A 16,142-nucleotide genomic window follows, 5' to 3' on the forward strand; every position below is an offset into this window, starting at 1 on the left:
AGGACACAAGGAGAAGGGGGCGACAGAGGACGAGATGCCTGCTGTGCTCTGGTCCATGGGGTCACGAAGAGTCGGACATGACTAAATGACTAAACAACAACAATAATTCCTCCTCACTTTCTACCATCAAAGTTGTGTCATCTGCATATCTGAAGTTGTTGATATTTCTTCTGGCAATCTTAATTCCGGTTTGGAATTCATCCAGTCCATCCTTTTGCATGATGAATTTTGCATATCTATATAAATAAAAATGTAAATGTTCGTTTGTTCAAAACCCGTGACAGGTAAAAACATGCTTTTTTGAAAAACAGCGCCAGGATACCTTGGGGGTGGTGTCCTTCCGGTGTGAGGGCGCAGAGGCTGCTGGGGGCGGTTAGACAGCGGCTCCTTCTGGGAGGGCAGGGACCAAATCCTGCCCCTTCGCCGCTGCCGCCTCGCCTCTTCCCGCCGCCCTTGCCGTTTCCGCCTTGGAGAAGCAGCTGTAGCTGGGCCACCTGGCCCCTTGTACGCCGGGACCCGCCAGGGGAAGCGACCAGGCCCTCCCCAATATGCGTATGGGGTATGCGAGGGGGAGAAAGGGGGGTCAGGATAGCGGGTGATGTCACGCATGAGGAAGATGATGTCACGCGGCGGGGGAACCAGAGAGAGGGGTTTTGTGATGTCATGCGGCTGGGGTGGGGGGTGGGGCACTGAGTGGAGGAGGGCCGTGGCTTTGGGGAGGCTGAATGGTGTGGGGCGGGGTTTGCCCACGGTTTATTTTGGGGGTGGGTGGGGTGGGGGGATTTCCAGAACACACGTGGGTGGAGGAGTCTGCAAAATGAAGGGGGACTGAAGGTTGGGGGGAGGGGGCGCTCTCTGCTTTCAATGGAAGTCTGGTGTGTGTGCCTTATCTATCAACAAAGCTCAGGGCCAATCTTTGGAATTGTACAGTTTTCATCTAGACACGGTTTACTTCTCACATGGATAATTCTACGTTGCGTGTTCTAGAGTCGGCAAACCAGACAATCTCTTTATCTCCATAGACAATGGAACAAAAACAAATATTGTATACCCACAACCATTGTGATATTAAACATATTAGAAACGTACACTTTATCTTTTCTTTCTTTTCCATTTAAGAGACTGAGCCACAGCAACACGTGGCCGGGTAAAGCTAGTAAGTTAAATAAGCAGGGAGACAATATACAGCCTTGTCGTACGCCTTTCCCAATTTTGAACCAATCAGTTGTTCCATATCCAGTTCTAACTAATTTCAAATTTCATACATGTAAATAAAATAGCAATAACAGACACCTAGAATTACGAACATGATTAAGACTTCTTGATTATTTAAAACTTTCTTCTTATTAGCTGTTCCCTGCTGTTCAGCTCAGGCCTCAGTAAAATAACATAGCATTTGGGGGAAAAGATGCAGCCCAGTAAGCCAAAACTAGAGGCCAAAATGGAGAAGACCTCCACAGCCACCATGTATTTGCCCTTGGTACTCAAGTAGGTTGGAACAAAGGAGAGCCACACACTGCAAAAGACCAACATGCTGAAGGTGATGAATTTGGCTTCATTGAAACTGTCAGGCAGCTTCCTGGCTAGGAAAGCCACCGTGAAGCTCACAATAGCCAGCAAACCCATGAATCCCAGGACACAATAAAACATAAGAGGGGAGCCTTCATTACATTCTAGTATTATTTCTTCAGTCATTGAGTCCATGTCAATGTCTGGAAATGGGGGAGAGGTTGACAGCCACACAGTACAAATTGTCACTTGCATAAGGAAGGAGGAAAAAACAATTGATGTGCCCAATGGCTTCTCTACCCACTTCCTCATTCGGGACCCTGGCTTGGTGGCCATGAAAGCTAGAACCACAATGGCAGTTTTGGCTAATATGCAAGAAATTGCCACTGAGAAGATCATGCCAAAAGCAGTTTGTCGAAGGAGGCAGGTCACTTCCTCAGGCTGGCCAATGAAGAGCAGAGCACAAAGGAAGGAGAGCAGGAGGAAAACGAGGAGAATATAAGTTAGGTTGCGGTTGTTGGCTTTAACTATGGGAGTATCTCTGTGCTTCGTGAATATTTGAAGCACCAAAGCTGTGATGAAGGAAAAGAAGAGGGCAAATGTGGCCAAACTGATCCCCAATGGTTCTCCATAAGACAAGAATGTTTTGTCTTTGGGGAGGCAGCCATCCTGTTCATTGTTTGCATATTGATCTCCAGGGCATTCTAAACAGTCGTCCATGTCTGGAAATGAAAAAGAGATAAAATAATCTTATTTTTAGGAAAGGTTTTCTGTCTCAAAATTGGCACAATGCATCTAAAAGATGCCAGAATATATATCGGCTACTTTCATACTCTTTTCCCACTAGAGAAATGAGCTACTGATGCACAGGTAAAAAATAATTATATATTTATATATATATAAATGTAAAGGGTCCATGTTTGGGACTTTCCATTTTTCTCGGAAACCGCTTGACTGATTGTGTTCAAATTTGAACACAGCGTCCAGTACCAATACGCGAGTGCCAACATAACCTTAGATTCCACACATGCCAAATCTTTGGCAGGTAAAAACAGAATTTTCTCAAAAAAAAACATAGCACCCTCCACTGGACAACAAGGGAACAGACACCATATTCTTTTGCAGCTAAAAAACCTTCGCCCTCTATCGGCAGCTACACTGGTACTGCAGCTAGAAAACCTTCCCTCTCCATAGCACGTTGGCTCACCTTTACAGACTAGGCCGAACTAGGCCAAATGGAGGTTGGGACTCGCAAGGGTGGCTGTTGGGGGGAGGAGAGGACGGAATAGGTCATTGGTTGGGACAGGGTGGGGGAAATCACAGGGATGAGCCACAGCAACGCGTGGCTAGGCCAGCTAATAACTGATATATTTATTCTTTTAAAGTGTGTGATGCATTCCTTACCCTCCTTGTTTGAGATCTTCCCTTCTGGACATGGAAAGCAATCATAGCAGCAGAATGGCTTTCCTTCCTTCTTGTTCTTTCTATAACCTAAATGACAATTCTCATTACACAGAGAAGAGGGTTGTGCCTGTTCATAAATGAAAGAAGGAATGGTTTGGGAGTTTGCATATCACTGACCTAGGTAGTTTGTAAGTTTTCATGGCACTTTGTAAGTAATTGTCTCTTTCTCACAAATTTGATAAATGGTGTAAAATTATTTCTGAACAACTGTGTAAATATTTGTCGCCAACATGCTGTACGAGTTGCACTAGCAATATTTCTAACACACAGCAACATTTGACACTCAACAAACCCCTTGCGAGTTCAGGTATTTCATGTGTTCCAGCTCAAGCACACCTGAAGCCCTTGATTAGTTGCATCAGGTGTGCTTGAGACAACACCTGTTGTATATGTGCTGTTGTGATGGATTCTATTCAAGGGGTGAATAATAGTGAGACTGGAGAAGGCAATATAAGTTGCATTTTCACTTTGGAGACACCACTTGAAGCATCCGTTGAGTTGAGCTATTTCAATTGCTTTTGCAAACAGCTGAAAGTCTGTAAATCTTGATAATAAAGCTGATTTGCAATGGGGGTTGAATAATTTTTATTGCAAGTGTAATTGTTTGCTTATGATGAATTCTTGCAGTACTGCTTGCTTGCAGAATTACCTTCTTCATCACCTGCATGTATCATACAATTTACTTTTGTGCAGCCAGGTCCTAAAAATAATAGTTTGTACCTGGGGTTTCACTGTTAATCATTTAATTCTGCAGCCAATGTAAGGGAATGCGTTTTGTATGTTTACCATAATGCTGCAAACCAATGAGAAAGTTTAAATAATGGATTGACTCTGCCTGGAGTAATTGTGGGGTACAAATTAGGGCTGTGGAACAGATTTGGCCAAATCCCAAGGTGAATTGGGCCGATTATGAAGGAAAGGCGGGCAGCCTCTGCAAAGAGCAGCACAGAGAGCTCTTTGCAACTGAGCTTTCAAATAGCCCCACACTGCACTTTGATATGTGTGCCTGTTCCAAGCAGGGGGACACATGAGTGCAGTCAAATGGAGCAGGATTGAGCCCTCCATTCACCAGCTCCTGAGTACAGAGTCCAATCCTGCTGGATGCAGGGGTCTTCTTCATCAGTCTGATATTTCCTTAATAGATTGTGTAAGATTCAGATAATTGATGATTGCGATGAGATGATTGGAATGAGGCAGTTTTTGGACACTGAGCAAAAAAACTAGAGAAAATCCAGAGCAACTTCTTACCTGGTTGAACCAGTTGGGCCACGTGATAACATCATCATGAATGGTTAACCTCTTCTCTGGGGGAGCTTGTGGGTCCATTGTTCCAACTTTGACTCTCAGAAATGACTCATTTGGGAATGTGACCCAATTTATTATATCAAATCCAGCTACTAATTCCCCATTTTGGTCAAAGGAAACTTCTTCCCCAACACTATTATTAAATGAAACACTTCTCAGAAAGTGGTGGACCTAAGTTTGAAGAGGAAAAAAAGCAATTAATGAAGATGCCAAAAACGATTAAATATTAGTAATATTTGTACAAACAGAGTGCTTTTCTTTAGCATTTCAGAGCTATAGTTCAAGGTCTCTTGAAAAGATGTATGTTAGTGTCTTTCTCCATCTGTTTTTAATGAGTCTCTTCTTCAAAAATGGATGAAGCTAAAAAGGAAAAAGGAATTAATGAGCAGTGCTATTTTCTAGAAAAAGAGGTACTGGAACTCACCACAAACACCTCCCTCATTCTCTTGGAATGGCAATGGCACCCCCCTAAGAAGTGCCAGAACTGAGTTCCAGTAATTTCCGGCTGAGAAAAGCCCTGCTCATGAGGATATACAAAAGAGTGACATTGTAGAACACAATATTCATTTTAAATGTATTGTGAAGGATAGTGGTACCTCTGGTTAAGAACTTAATTTGTTCCAGAGGTCTGTTCTTAACCTGAAACTGCTCTTAACCTGAAGCACCACTTTAGCTAATGGGGCCTCCTGCTGCCGCTGCGCCGCCAGAGCACAATTTCTGTTCTCATCCTGAAGCAAAGTTCTTAACCTGAGGTACTATTTCTGGTTTAGCGGAGTTTGTAACCTGAAGCGTTTTTAACCTGAAGCGTTTGTAACCTGAAGCGTTTGTAACCCGAGGTACCACTGTAATCTTTATTGTGGTGGTAAGATGTGACTCTTTTAAGAATTACAGTAAGTCTTGTCCTAAATTTCATAGATCGTAGACCACAAATATTAGACAGGACATATCAGATAGGAGGATAAGCTTTGTAGATAAGCTGTTCATCACTTTCCAGGGATACAGGGCTGCCTTTGTACAAATAGTGATAGCATGATATCATGTACCTAGCCATCTATAGCCATATTTTGCTATTCCAAGGACAACTGAACCCACTTTAAAGTGATGGCAGAATTTCATCCACAATGTTATCCTAACCATTAGTGGATAGTCACTTCTCCCCTGAGAAGAAGGGGTTCCCCCTCCTGACAGAGGTATTCAAGAAAAGTGCCCACTTTGGCTGAGTTCCAGAGTTAATTACAGACATCTGTATTAACTGGAACACAACATTACCTGCCATGGCTGTTGATCTGTAAGTTCCCACCTTGCTCCACCTGTTTTTGCTCTGCAGTTTAATTTGGTGGACTGCGTGGTGTGCAAAGCATGTGCCAAAATATAGATTGCATTGTAGATGCTGTAGCTGTGGGCTGTCATGCTCGTTTCAAAAACAGACCCAGGAAGGCTCTCAATGTTCTCCTCCCCAGTGCAGAATTTGCCATCTTTCTTCTCTGAAGCAGAATCATGAAAACCACAATTAAATGCCTCTTCCCAGAAAACCCTGAGAAAGCCATCTTCTTTTTCCAAGGTATTCTTTCTCGTCTGAATAAATTTCTGGAATCCTGGAAGATCCTTAGAGTGAACTGCAAAAGATAGAGCCCCATGGAGGAATGTGATGTCCCAACCTCTTTGGAAGGGAAATGATGTGAAATCCATCTGGGCTATCATAATCCAGATTTTTCTATTTCCTTGTATTGGCACGTCATTTGTTTCTGCAAGTCTGGGTATTGTTCTCATTGCCATAATTGTATGAATTTCACCATGCACAACCACAACATTGGCAGTGCTTCCCACAATAATGTTCATTGTTTTTGAACCTTCTTCCACCATTTCATCAAACTCACCAGAAGAGGTAACCTTAGGGAAACTTTCTATAAAATCAAAGCAGATACCCTTCTGGGCAAACATGGGGAGAACATTTTGTACAACTCTCTCTCCAGTGTCATCATGGAGTTGAAAAAGCACACCAATCCACACCCAGCGGAAATGCAGCAGCAAGTGGAGGATCCCCTCATATTGCTGAGTCCCATCTGGGAATATCCAGTGGGTGAAAAGGGCTTGAATGTCATTAGTTGTCACAGGAGAAGAGCCATAGATGAGCTAAAAATAAAGGGAGAAAAGATGATAACAAATGCTGATATCAAAACACCAATTAGACTCAAAACCAGATTTCAATATATTAAGCAGGAGGATTCAGCTTTTTGTTTATTTCTGAAAATTTAGAATCTGCAGTTTGGGGAAATACCTGGATATTAAAGTCTTTACATCAAATAAAACAATTATGCAGTTATGTTTATGGCAGAATTTGCTGCCCTTCATATCTAAAGGAGGGTAAAGGAAAGAACAGGTAAATAAATGCTTGTTCACAGAAAACCCTGATAAAGTTTTCCCCCTGCCCCCAATGTAAGGTTTCTCATCAAAATACTTTCTTTAATCCTAAATGATTCCTTGGTCAGAGAGAACTGTAAATGGCTTTCATTTTGACCCATGTTCCATGCAAATCTCTTACTCTTGGCATCTTGTACATAGACAGGATGGTTGACATGTGGAGACATAAATCAGAGTTTGGCCCCCCAATGACTGCCTTTGAAGTCTCTTTAACATCACACTTGTAGTTGGGGAGGAGTCTTTCTTGGCTAGAGAGAAGTTCCATGGAGGCTTGGTAGGTCCAGCTTGGACTAAAATGGCTGTTATAGATGTGGAATCCCAGGGTGACATTGGGCAAGATTTGGGGATTTTCGTTTATCTCTTTCACAGCAAATGCCAAAGCCAGGATATGCTGGTAGAGTGGTGTCACTGGCCTGTATGGAGAGTGACAGAGGGCATAACAATTCACCTTCACAAAAATGGATTCCCACAGTTCAGGAAAGTCTGTGGATATATTGAAACACAAACCTGTATATTTTGCTACCCTGAACATCTACGTAACTCCTACCACCTCATAGGTGGCCTGGCCCTGATTGCTACTATTTTTGTTCTACGGAGGAGGAGGAGAAAGTCTGGTTACCAAAATCACCTCTAAGCCTCAATGAATTACCACTTGGCTTTGATTAAAGTCAAATATTAAATAAGAAATCCTTAGCTCACCATGGTAAATGAGCAAAAAGCCTTAATCACTGGTATAAGCCTTCTGTATAAGAAGAAGAAGAAGAAGGTTATCACACACTGCAGAAGTGAGTTTGAGTTTTCAGATCTGCCCCCGTGTCTCATAAACACCAGAACTATGTGGAAGGAAAAAGGTGGTAGGAATTGTCATACACTTGTGGCCAATATTGTAAAAACATTTTGGAAAGTATGCCTGTATCTCTGGCTCATAACATCAGTACTTTTTATATTAAAACCGTAATATATATATATATCATTAGAATGATAATTTAATGCAACAAACAGTGTCGAATTATCCTAATTCTATCAAAAGTTATAGCCAAATACTCACTTGCTGGATCACTACCTTGTCGTGGTGAGTGGACTTGGAAGTTCCTATGACCCTTGTGAGCGAAGCCATCGGGAGTCTCGTACTCCCAGCAGGGTCACCCAAGGCGGTAAGGTCAAAGGGGAAGAGTTAGACAAAGAATGGTCCAAGAAGTCATCAATGGCAGGACAGACAGAAGATGACAAGTGGCTGTGAAGGCAGAGTAAGGCTGCAGCAGATAAGAATCTACTGGTCATCATGAAATTTTTGCCATTGGGAAAGAACCTTACTGTGAAAACTGTGCATTGGTCTAGACACATAAAAAAAAATACAATTTCACACACAGGTGTCTTCCAAAAAACTATCCCAAACCCAAACCCCAAAAAAGTCCCATGGTGATCAGGAAATGTTAACAGGGGCAGAACCGTGAAATCTGGAAGCCCCTAGTCATGAACCACGGGCAGTGGATACAGATTTAATTGTTCCAACTAAAGGAATGAGGCAGTTGAGTAGTTTAGCATAAGGTAACCAGACGTCCCCGTTTCCCGGGGACAGTCCCTGGATTTACAAATCAGTCCCCTGACAAAATCCATCTATTTAGTAGAAAGTTGAAAAGTGTCCCTAGATGCATTGAAAAAAGTACGGTAACCTTAGTTTAGCAGCTATATCCATGACTCGGCAGTTCTATTTAGGATCCACTCTGCTCACTCCGAATAGGGGGAGGGGTTAGAAAAGGTGCCCTAAACATAGTCTGCCTCCCTTAACCTGAAGCGAACTTTCCCACCGAAAGTAATGGAAAGTGGATTAATCCGCGGAGTACTCAACCTGAAGCGTACTTAACCCGAAGTATGAGTGTAATTGGTTCCGGAAGTCCGTACTTAGCCTGAAGCGTACTTAACCTGAAGCGAACTTTTCCATTGAAAGTAATGGAAAGTGGATTAATCCAATCCAGACTGGTCCGCGGAGTACTTAAACTGAAAGTACTCAAACCAAGGCGTACTTAAACTGAGGTATTACTGTAATGAGCATTCCAAACACAGAACTGCCATCATTGCAAGAGAGCTGCGACATTTTCACATTGGTATTGCAGTGCTTCAAGAAACTCAAATAGCAGGAGAAGGGCAACTGAAGGAAGAATAGGAGGCTGCCCATTCTTCTGGAAAGGTCTACCTGAACAAGAACATCAAGAACAAGAATAGTAGGATTTGCTATCAAAAACTATCTTGTGAAGTTCTTGTCAGAAGTCCCTAATGACATTATTGAGGGACTTTCAACCCTTCGAATATAATTCGCCAAAAACCAACAGGCTACTATTCTAAGTGTTTATGCACCAACACTGGATGCCGATGAAGACATTAAATAAAAAATATTATTCTCAGCTGGATGCCATCCTATCAGAGACACTCAAGGAGGGAAAAAAAATTATGATCCTGGGTGATTCTAATGCAAGAGTTGGGTGAGATTTCAATCTGTGGCCTGGGACTATTGGGAAAGAAGAAATTGGCAACAGCAGCCAGAACGGAATCTTACTTTTGGTGATATGTGCAGTGCACAACCTTGTTATTATCAACACACACTTTCAACAAAAAATAAAAACAAAAACATCATGGAGGCACACTTGGTCATATCACTGGCACCTCTTAGACCAGGCATCCCCAAACCTCGGCCCTCCAGATGTTTTGGACTACAATTCCCATCATCCCTGACCACTGGTCCTGTTAGCTAGGGATCATGGGAGTTGTAGGCCAAAACATTTGGAGGGCCACAGTTTGGGGATGCCTGTCTTAGACTATATAATTGTCCAAACTGAAGATGGTCGTGATGTGCCCCTTACCAGAGCTATGACGAGTGCCGACGATTGCTGGACAGATCATCCCATGGAGTAAACCAAAGATTTTAAATCATCAGGTGTTTTAAAGTGAAACCAAGATTGTACAACTACTTCTACCAATTGTGCTTTATTCCTTGGTTGCTTCTGACTAAAAAGTTTATTTAATCAGCTCCACAGATATTCTGTTGGATTCAGATCAGGGCTATTCAACAGTTTGTGGCATTATATTTTGCATTAGATTATCTTTCTACTGATATACTGTAGAAGTTCATTCTATGTTATACTGTTCTTATGAGCCATCAAACCTTAGAAATACAGCTTTTCCTAAGATTTTCCACAATTCTGAACACTTGTATAATAAGCATCACCTTTATCATATGTCAAATGCAGAAATATATTTGTTACAGATATATATGGTTTTAAAAACACACATATTTCCTTACAGGATGTCATCGAAGAGTTCCGGTGTAGGAGGTTCATTGAAGGCTATGCTTAAAGTTATATAGATTTGAGACATAATGCCAGCAATAACAACATCTCCAGACTGATAATATTTGTGAAGAATAGGAAGAGGGTCACTGACGGAACACGGAGCAACAGCAGCCTTGCACTCGTCTGGAGGAAGCAGCACTGAAGCCAACATCATGGAAAGGGCCATTCTGCACAGAGCATGGCAGGAGCAAGAGGAAACTTGGACACAGTCTGAGATAGCAGCACAAAAACCAAGACTGCAAATATTACCATGTTGCAGGGAATTCTTTAGGCGACAATTCATCTCTTTGCACATTGTCATCTGAGTGTTCCTGAGCAGCCAAGTCTCACTGGGATGGTTACAAAAGCCAGATTTTTGCAGGGAAAAGAATTAGTGACCAGTCTGACAGAGCCCTTAGTGTAAGGCCAAGCTCCGAACATCACAGGAGATATTCATAGTATCTGCAAGTCTTGAGTCATAGTTTTCATGCAGCTACTGGAACTCCCCAGAGTGTCAAAGAAATATCATGATTTATTTGATAATTACAGGAGACTTAATCAGCTTCTCGGTGATTTTTTTTTGGGGGGGGGGAGCATGTTTATCACATCACAGCCAAAGTCTCAGCTGGTCCTCCTTAGTAGGGAGAGCAATAAGAGTTTATGGAACTCAACAAAAAAGAGAAAAAAGGTTACCCAGGAAACTACTTAAGATAAAAATATAGAATAAAAAAAACTACTTTGCAGCTGATTGTTCAAAGAGGTAGAACAAACTTTGCACAACCTTTGAATCAAGTCTGTAGTCTGTTATCTAGTTCATCAACCAAAATTCTCATTGCATTAACTAACACCATATGGACAAACCATACTTTTCAGTTGAGAGCCAGTGTGATGTAATGGTTAGAGTGTTGGACATGGGAGACCAGGGTTCGAATCCCCACTTAGCCATGAAGCTCACCTTGGACAGGGCACAGCCTCTTAGCTTAACTCACCTCACAGGGTGGTTGTGAATATGAAATGGGGAGGAGGAGAACCATGGTATATAAATGGTATATACATGTAACAAATAGATAAATATGCAATAATCCAGTTTAGATTTAGAAATCTGTGAATTCGGTGATTTAGAATCTTTCTCTATGAGCTTTAGAATGCTTAAAACACTACTACAGTGGTACCTCGGTTTATGAACACAATTGGTTCCGGAAGTCTGTTCATAAACTGAAGCGTTCATAAACTGAAGCGAACTTTCCCATTGAAAGTAATGGAAAGTGAATTAATCCGTTCCAGATGGTCCACGGAGTACTTAAACTGAAGCGTTCATAAACTGAAGCGGACATTCCCATTGAAAGTAATGGAAAGTGGATTAATCCGTTTCAGACGGGTCCGCGAGTACTCAACCTGAAGCGTACTTAACCCAAAGTATGGGTGTAATTGGTTCTGGAAGTCTGTTCATAAACTGAAGCGTTCATAAACTGAAGCGAACTTTCCCATTGAAAGTAATGGAAAGTGAATTAATCCGTTCCAGATGGGTCTGCGGCGTTCATAAACCGAAAATTCATAAACCGAGGTGTTCATAAACCGAGGTTCCACTGTATAGCAATCAGTTCTGAACAAGTTATGTCTAAAGGGGAAATTCTATCGTATTCTTTGCATCATGAATATTCTTCATTCTACTTTCTTGTGCTGAAAATTGTAGGCTGTGGTGTTTTAACTGAATCAACCTCCATCAATTTTTGAGGCCTAAAGCTTTATTGTGAACAACATGGTTGATCTTGTGATCTTGTGGGGCTCTTGAATTGAAAGGCGACCTGGATCCTCATCTCCCACATCCCCCGTGGGCCAAAGGTGACATGGGGAGGGGGCAGCATACCTCTCCATCATCCGATATCACAGAGACATCAGAGAACCCATTTCCCCCTAATGAATGATCAGCTGGTCCTTGGGGCTGAAACTCCGCAAACGTGGTGCTCTGCAAGTCCCTGTAATCAGCAGATCTTTTGGGCCTTACAGTGCTGCATATGGAGCTATGCAAGCCCCCCAAGGAGCTGGCTGTTGGGGTTTCCATAGTTCCATGAACACAATTTTGCAAGCCTGAATTATGAGCTCATCATCAGCACTTGTAAAGCACTTTGCACAGGGTTTAGCGGGTGCTCCTGACAGCTGAAATGCTCTTCAGCCCAGCCACTCTGTATCTGTCCTACAGGGAAAAGTTAAACTCAGAGTATCTGGGTCTCGTTTGTAGGCAGATGAGGGCCAGTGGGTAATAAATGTCATTCAATTGTTTTGAAACCGCACTTGGAAATGTGGCAACTGCACTTTGTGAAGCAAGCTGGATGTGTAGATACATGTGTATCTACAGGTGGATGATGATGGAAAGGATTAAAAATGCAACCTCTTAATTGTTCATAATGTTCTGCCGTGTTATACAGGCTTTTGCAGTGACATTCTGAGACGAGCATCCTTTCTTGATAACATATAAATAGATACAATATAGCTTTTACCAAAATATATAAAGTATAGCCATGACAGAAGTTACGTGTTTCACACTGATGATCTCTCCCCATGAAGGGATACACTTTAGCACCCTATGAATGGAAGTTCGGTGTATTGACAGGATAACAAATTGCCAGAACAACTTCATGGGGTTAAAAATTGGTCTCAGCTTTATTGATTACAGACATAGGTTGGAGACTATTTCTAGGAATGAAAAAGATGAAAAGGCTAAAAGTTGAGAAATACAAGGAATTGCCAGCAAACAATGTAAAAATTAAAACCATCAATGGAAGTTGATACCTATCTGCTCCTGAGAATTAAGTGGTCTTTGCTGTTCAAGTCGGGCCTCAGAAGAATTATGTACAATTTGGGGGGAAAGATACAACCCAGCAAACCTGCGCTGGAGGCCAAGATGCAAAAGACCTCCACAGCCACCATCTGCTTTCCTTTGGTGCTCAGATAAGAGGGGACAAAGGACAGCCAAACGCTGCAGAACACCAACATGCTGAAGGTGATGAACTTGGCTTCGTTGAAAGTGTCCGGCAACCTCTTGGCCAGGAAAGCCATAGTGAAGCTGACCATGGCCAGGAATCCCAGGTAACCCAGGACAGAATAAAACATCGGGGCAGAACCTTCGTTGCATTCCACAATGATTTCCTCCCTCAGAGAGTTCATGTCCACATCTGGGAATGGAGGAGCCGTGCAGAGCCAAGCAACACAAATGCTGGTTTGAACGGAGCAGCAACCAAGAAGAACAGAGTTGGTGAGAGATTTCCCCACCCATTTCCTCATCCTGGATCCTGGTTTGGTGGCCATGAAAGCCACAACCACCGTGATGGTTTTGGCCAGGACACAAGACACAGCAATGGAGAAGATGATGCCAAAAGCAGCTTGTCGTAAAGAGCAGCTCACTTGGTGAGGCTGGCCAATGAAGAGCAAGGAGCAGAGGAAGCAGAGCAACAGGGAAATAAGCAGAGTGTAGGTGAGGTCCCGGTTGTTGGCTTTGACTATGGGAGTGTCCCCATTCCGAGAGAAGACTCCAAGTATCAAAGCTGTGGCCAGAGAAAAGAACAGAGCCAAGGATGCTAAAATGATCCCTAAAGGTTCTGCGTAGGAAAGAAAGTGTTGGCGTTTGGGGATGCATTGATCTCTGTCCTTGTTTGGAAATTGATCAGCTTGGCATTGGAAACAATAATCCATATCTGGGGGGGGGGGAATCAAATGAGTGATATATGAGTTCCAACAAATAAGGCATTAATTAGTTAGGGAAAGTCTCAGAGATAAGTGGGTGTTAAAAACTGTTTGTATAATCTCCTGCCATTATTCATGATCCACAGTAGGTTCTACTCTGTCCTTCATCTGGAGTTAGTGATCAGAAACATTGCCTTTGGTTGTATCCATAGCTAGAGTTGGTCACAATTGTTAGTGGTACAATGTGCAAAATAGTAAGGCCAGATGACACCAAATTGGGAGGGGTGGCTAACACCCCAGAGGACAGGATCACACTTCAGAATGACCTTAACAGATTAGACAACTGGGCCAAAGCAAACAAGATGAATTTTAACAAGGAGAAATGTAAAGTACTACACTTGGGCAAAAAAAATGAAAGGCACAAATACAGGATGGGAGACACCTGGCTTGAGAGCAGTACATGTGAAAAGGATCTAGGAGTCTTGGTAGACCACAAACTTGACATGAGTCAGCAGTGTGATGCAGCAGCTAAAAAAGCCAATGCAATTCTGGGCTGCATCAATAGGAGTATAGCATCTAGATCAAGGGAAGTAATAGTACCACTGTATTCTGCTCTGGTCAGACCTCACGTGGAGTACTGTGTCCAGTTCTGGGCACCACAGTTCAAGAAGGATACTGACAAGCTAGAACGTGTCCAGAGGAGGGCAACCAAAATGGTCAAAGGCCTGGAAACGATGCCTTATGAGGAACGGCTTAGGGAGCTGGGTATGTTTAGCCTGGAGAAGAGAAGGTTAAGGGGTGATATGATAGCCATGTTCAAATATATAAAAGGATGTCATATAGAGGAGGGAGAAAGGTTGTTTTCTGCTGCTCCAGAGAAGCGGACACGGAGCAACGGATTCAAACTACAAGAAAGAAAATTCCACCTAAACATTAGGAAGAACTTCCTGACAGTAAGAGCTGTTCGGCAGTGGAATTTGCTGCCAAGGAGTGTGGTGGGGTCTCCTTCTTTGGAGGTCTTTAAGCAGAGGCTTGACAGCCATCTGTCAGGAATGCTTTGATGGTGTTTCCTGCTTGGCAGGGGGTTGGACTGGATGGCCCTTGTGGTCTCTTCCAACTCTATGATTCTATGATTCTATGATTCTATGATTCTATGATTCTATGATTCAGATTCACTGGAAAGCACCCAGAGAGATCTTCGTGGTAATGGAGGATAATGGAGAGCAGCCACTTTGGGCTCAGAGGCTGGGCTGAGGAATGTTCTGGGTAAGGATACATTTTTTGGCTCACACACCTAAAACTATCCATTCCTAATGATGGAGCATGTGGTGAGCAGGCAGATAACACCAGACACATTCCACACCTATTTCCACAGATCTCACTTGTAGAAGTTCTGGATCTGGTTTTCCCAACTATCTATCTTCTTCCAAACATCAGTGCAGTTGCTATTCTATTTAGGAGTACTGAACTGGTAATAAATGGAAAGAGTTGAAATATATATTAGGAAGCATTTTGAAAAATACCGGATGATGTCTCCTACCCGTTTGATTTGAAATCATCCCATGTGGACACGAAGCACAATCATAGCAACAAAATGGCAGCCCCTCCTTCTTTTTTCTGCTGGAGCCTGGCTGGCAGTGATCATTACACAAGGCAAGGGGCAGCACCTATCCATGAAAAGATTGGAAATGTAGCTCTCTTGTGCCTTGTAAACAACACAGTTTGAACCAAAGAGAAGAGATCAATTGACTGATTAACATTATTCCAGAAAGGTGTGTTGTATGCCTAAATAAACTGTAATGTAAATATTGGGAGTGAATGAGAAGGGATATTGAATTTTTCATCTGCATAAAGATGGAAGATAGATAGAGGACAGGGGACTTTAAAATCCAGGGAGTCTACAGAGAAGGTAAAAGAGGAAGCACAAACATTAGGCTCAGAGAAGCACCACAAGACAATAAATCTTCCTTCAAAACAAATGGGTAACTAAGCCTCTCATTGTCTTCTGAGCTGTAAATCTCACTTGGTTCAGTATGATTTACTCCTACATCAATGTGCAAAGCATTGAAATGTTAGACTGAAATCCTATATATCAGGGATGTGGAACCTTGGTCCACCAGATGCTATTGGACTGCAACTCTCCTCAGCCTGAAAACTAGCCTGGCTAATGATCAGGGAGGGTGGGAGTTAGAAGCCCAAAATTTTCCATATGCAAAAAGAACTCTAAAGTAGAAAAGATCTACTTCTCACCTCATATATGGTGGTAAAATAAAGTGCTGGACATGGGTTATACTTCAACGATTTGCTTATTAATGATAAAGAATTTCTATATTAACCTTTTTCTTTGTATTCTTAATAACAATAACTCATTTTTTTTAAAAAAAAAAAATGGTCCCACCTGATTAAAAGATCTATGCCATGTGATGGCTTCCTCAT

The 16,142-nt window shown here is 42.4% G+C and overlaps 1 protein-coding gene across 1 annotated transcript; it reads right to left on the reverse strand.

Annotated features, from left to right (window-relative positions):
- Positions 1 to 1,329: 1,329 nt before the first annotated feature.
- LOC118075598 (vomeronasal type-2 receptor 26-like) lies at positions 1,330 to 10,212 on the reverse strand. Its single transcript, XM_060269388.1, has 6 exons — positions 9,998 to 10,212; positions 6,821 to 6,998; positions 5,548 to 6,411; positions 4,222 to 4,449; positions 2,914 to 3,040; positions 1,330 to 2,231 (listed from the first exon to the last, which is right to left on the reverse strand). The coding sequence occupies exons 1-6, from the start codon at positions 10,210 to 10,212 to the stop codon at positions 1,330 to 1,332; spliced, it is 2,514 nt and encodes an 837-aa protein (XP_060125371.1).
- Between the last annotated feature and the right edge of the window lie 5,930 nt (positions 10,213 to 16,142).

The sequence above is a fragment of the Zootoca vivipara genome, chromosome 17 (assembly GCF_963506605.1).
Source record: "Zootoca vivipara chromosome 17, rZooViv1.1, whole genome shotgun sequence".
Classification (NCBI taxonomy): Eukaryota; Metazoa; Chordata; class Lepidosauria; order Squamata; family Lacertidae; genus Zootoca; species Zootoca vivipara.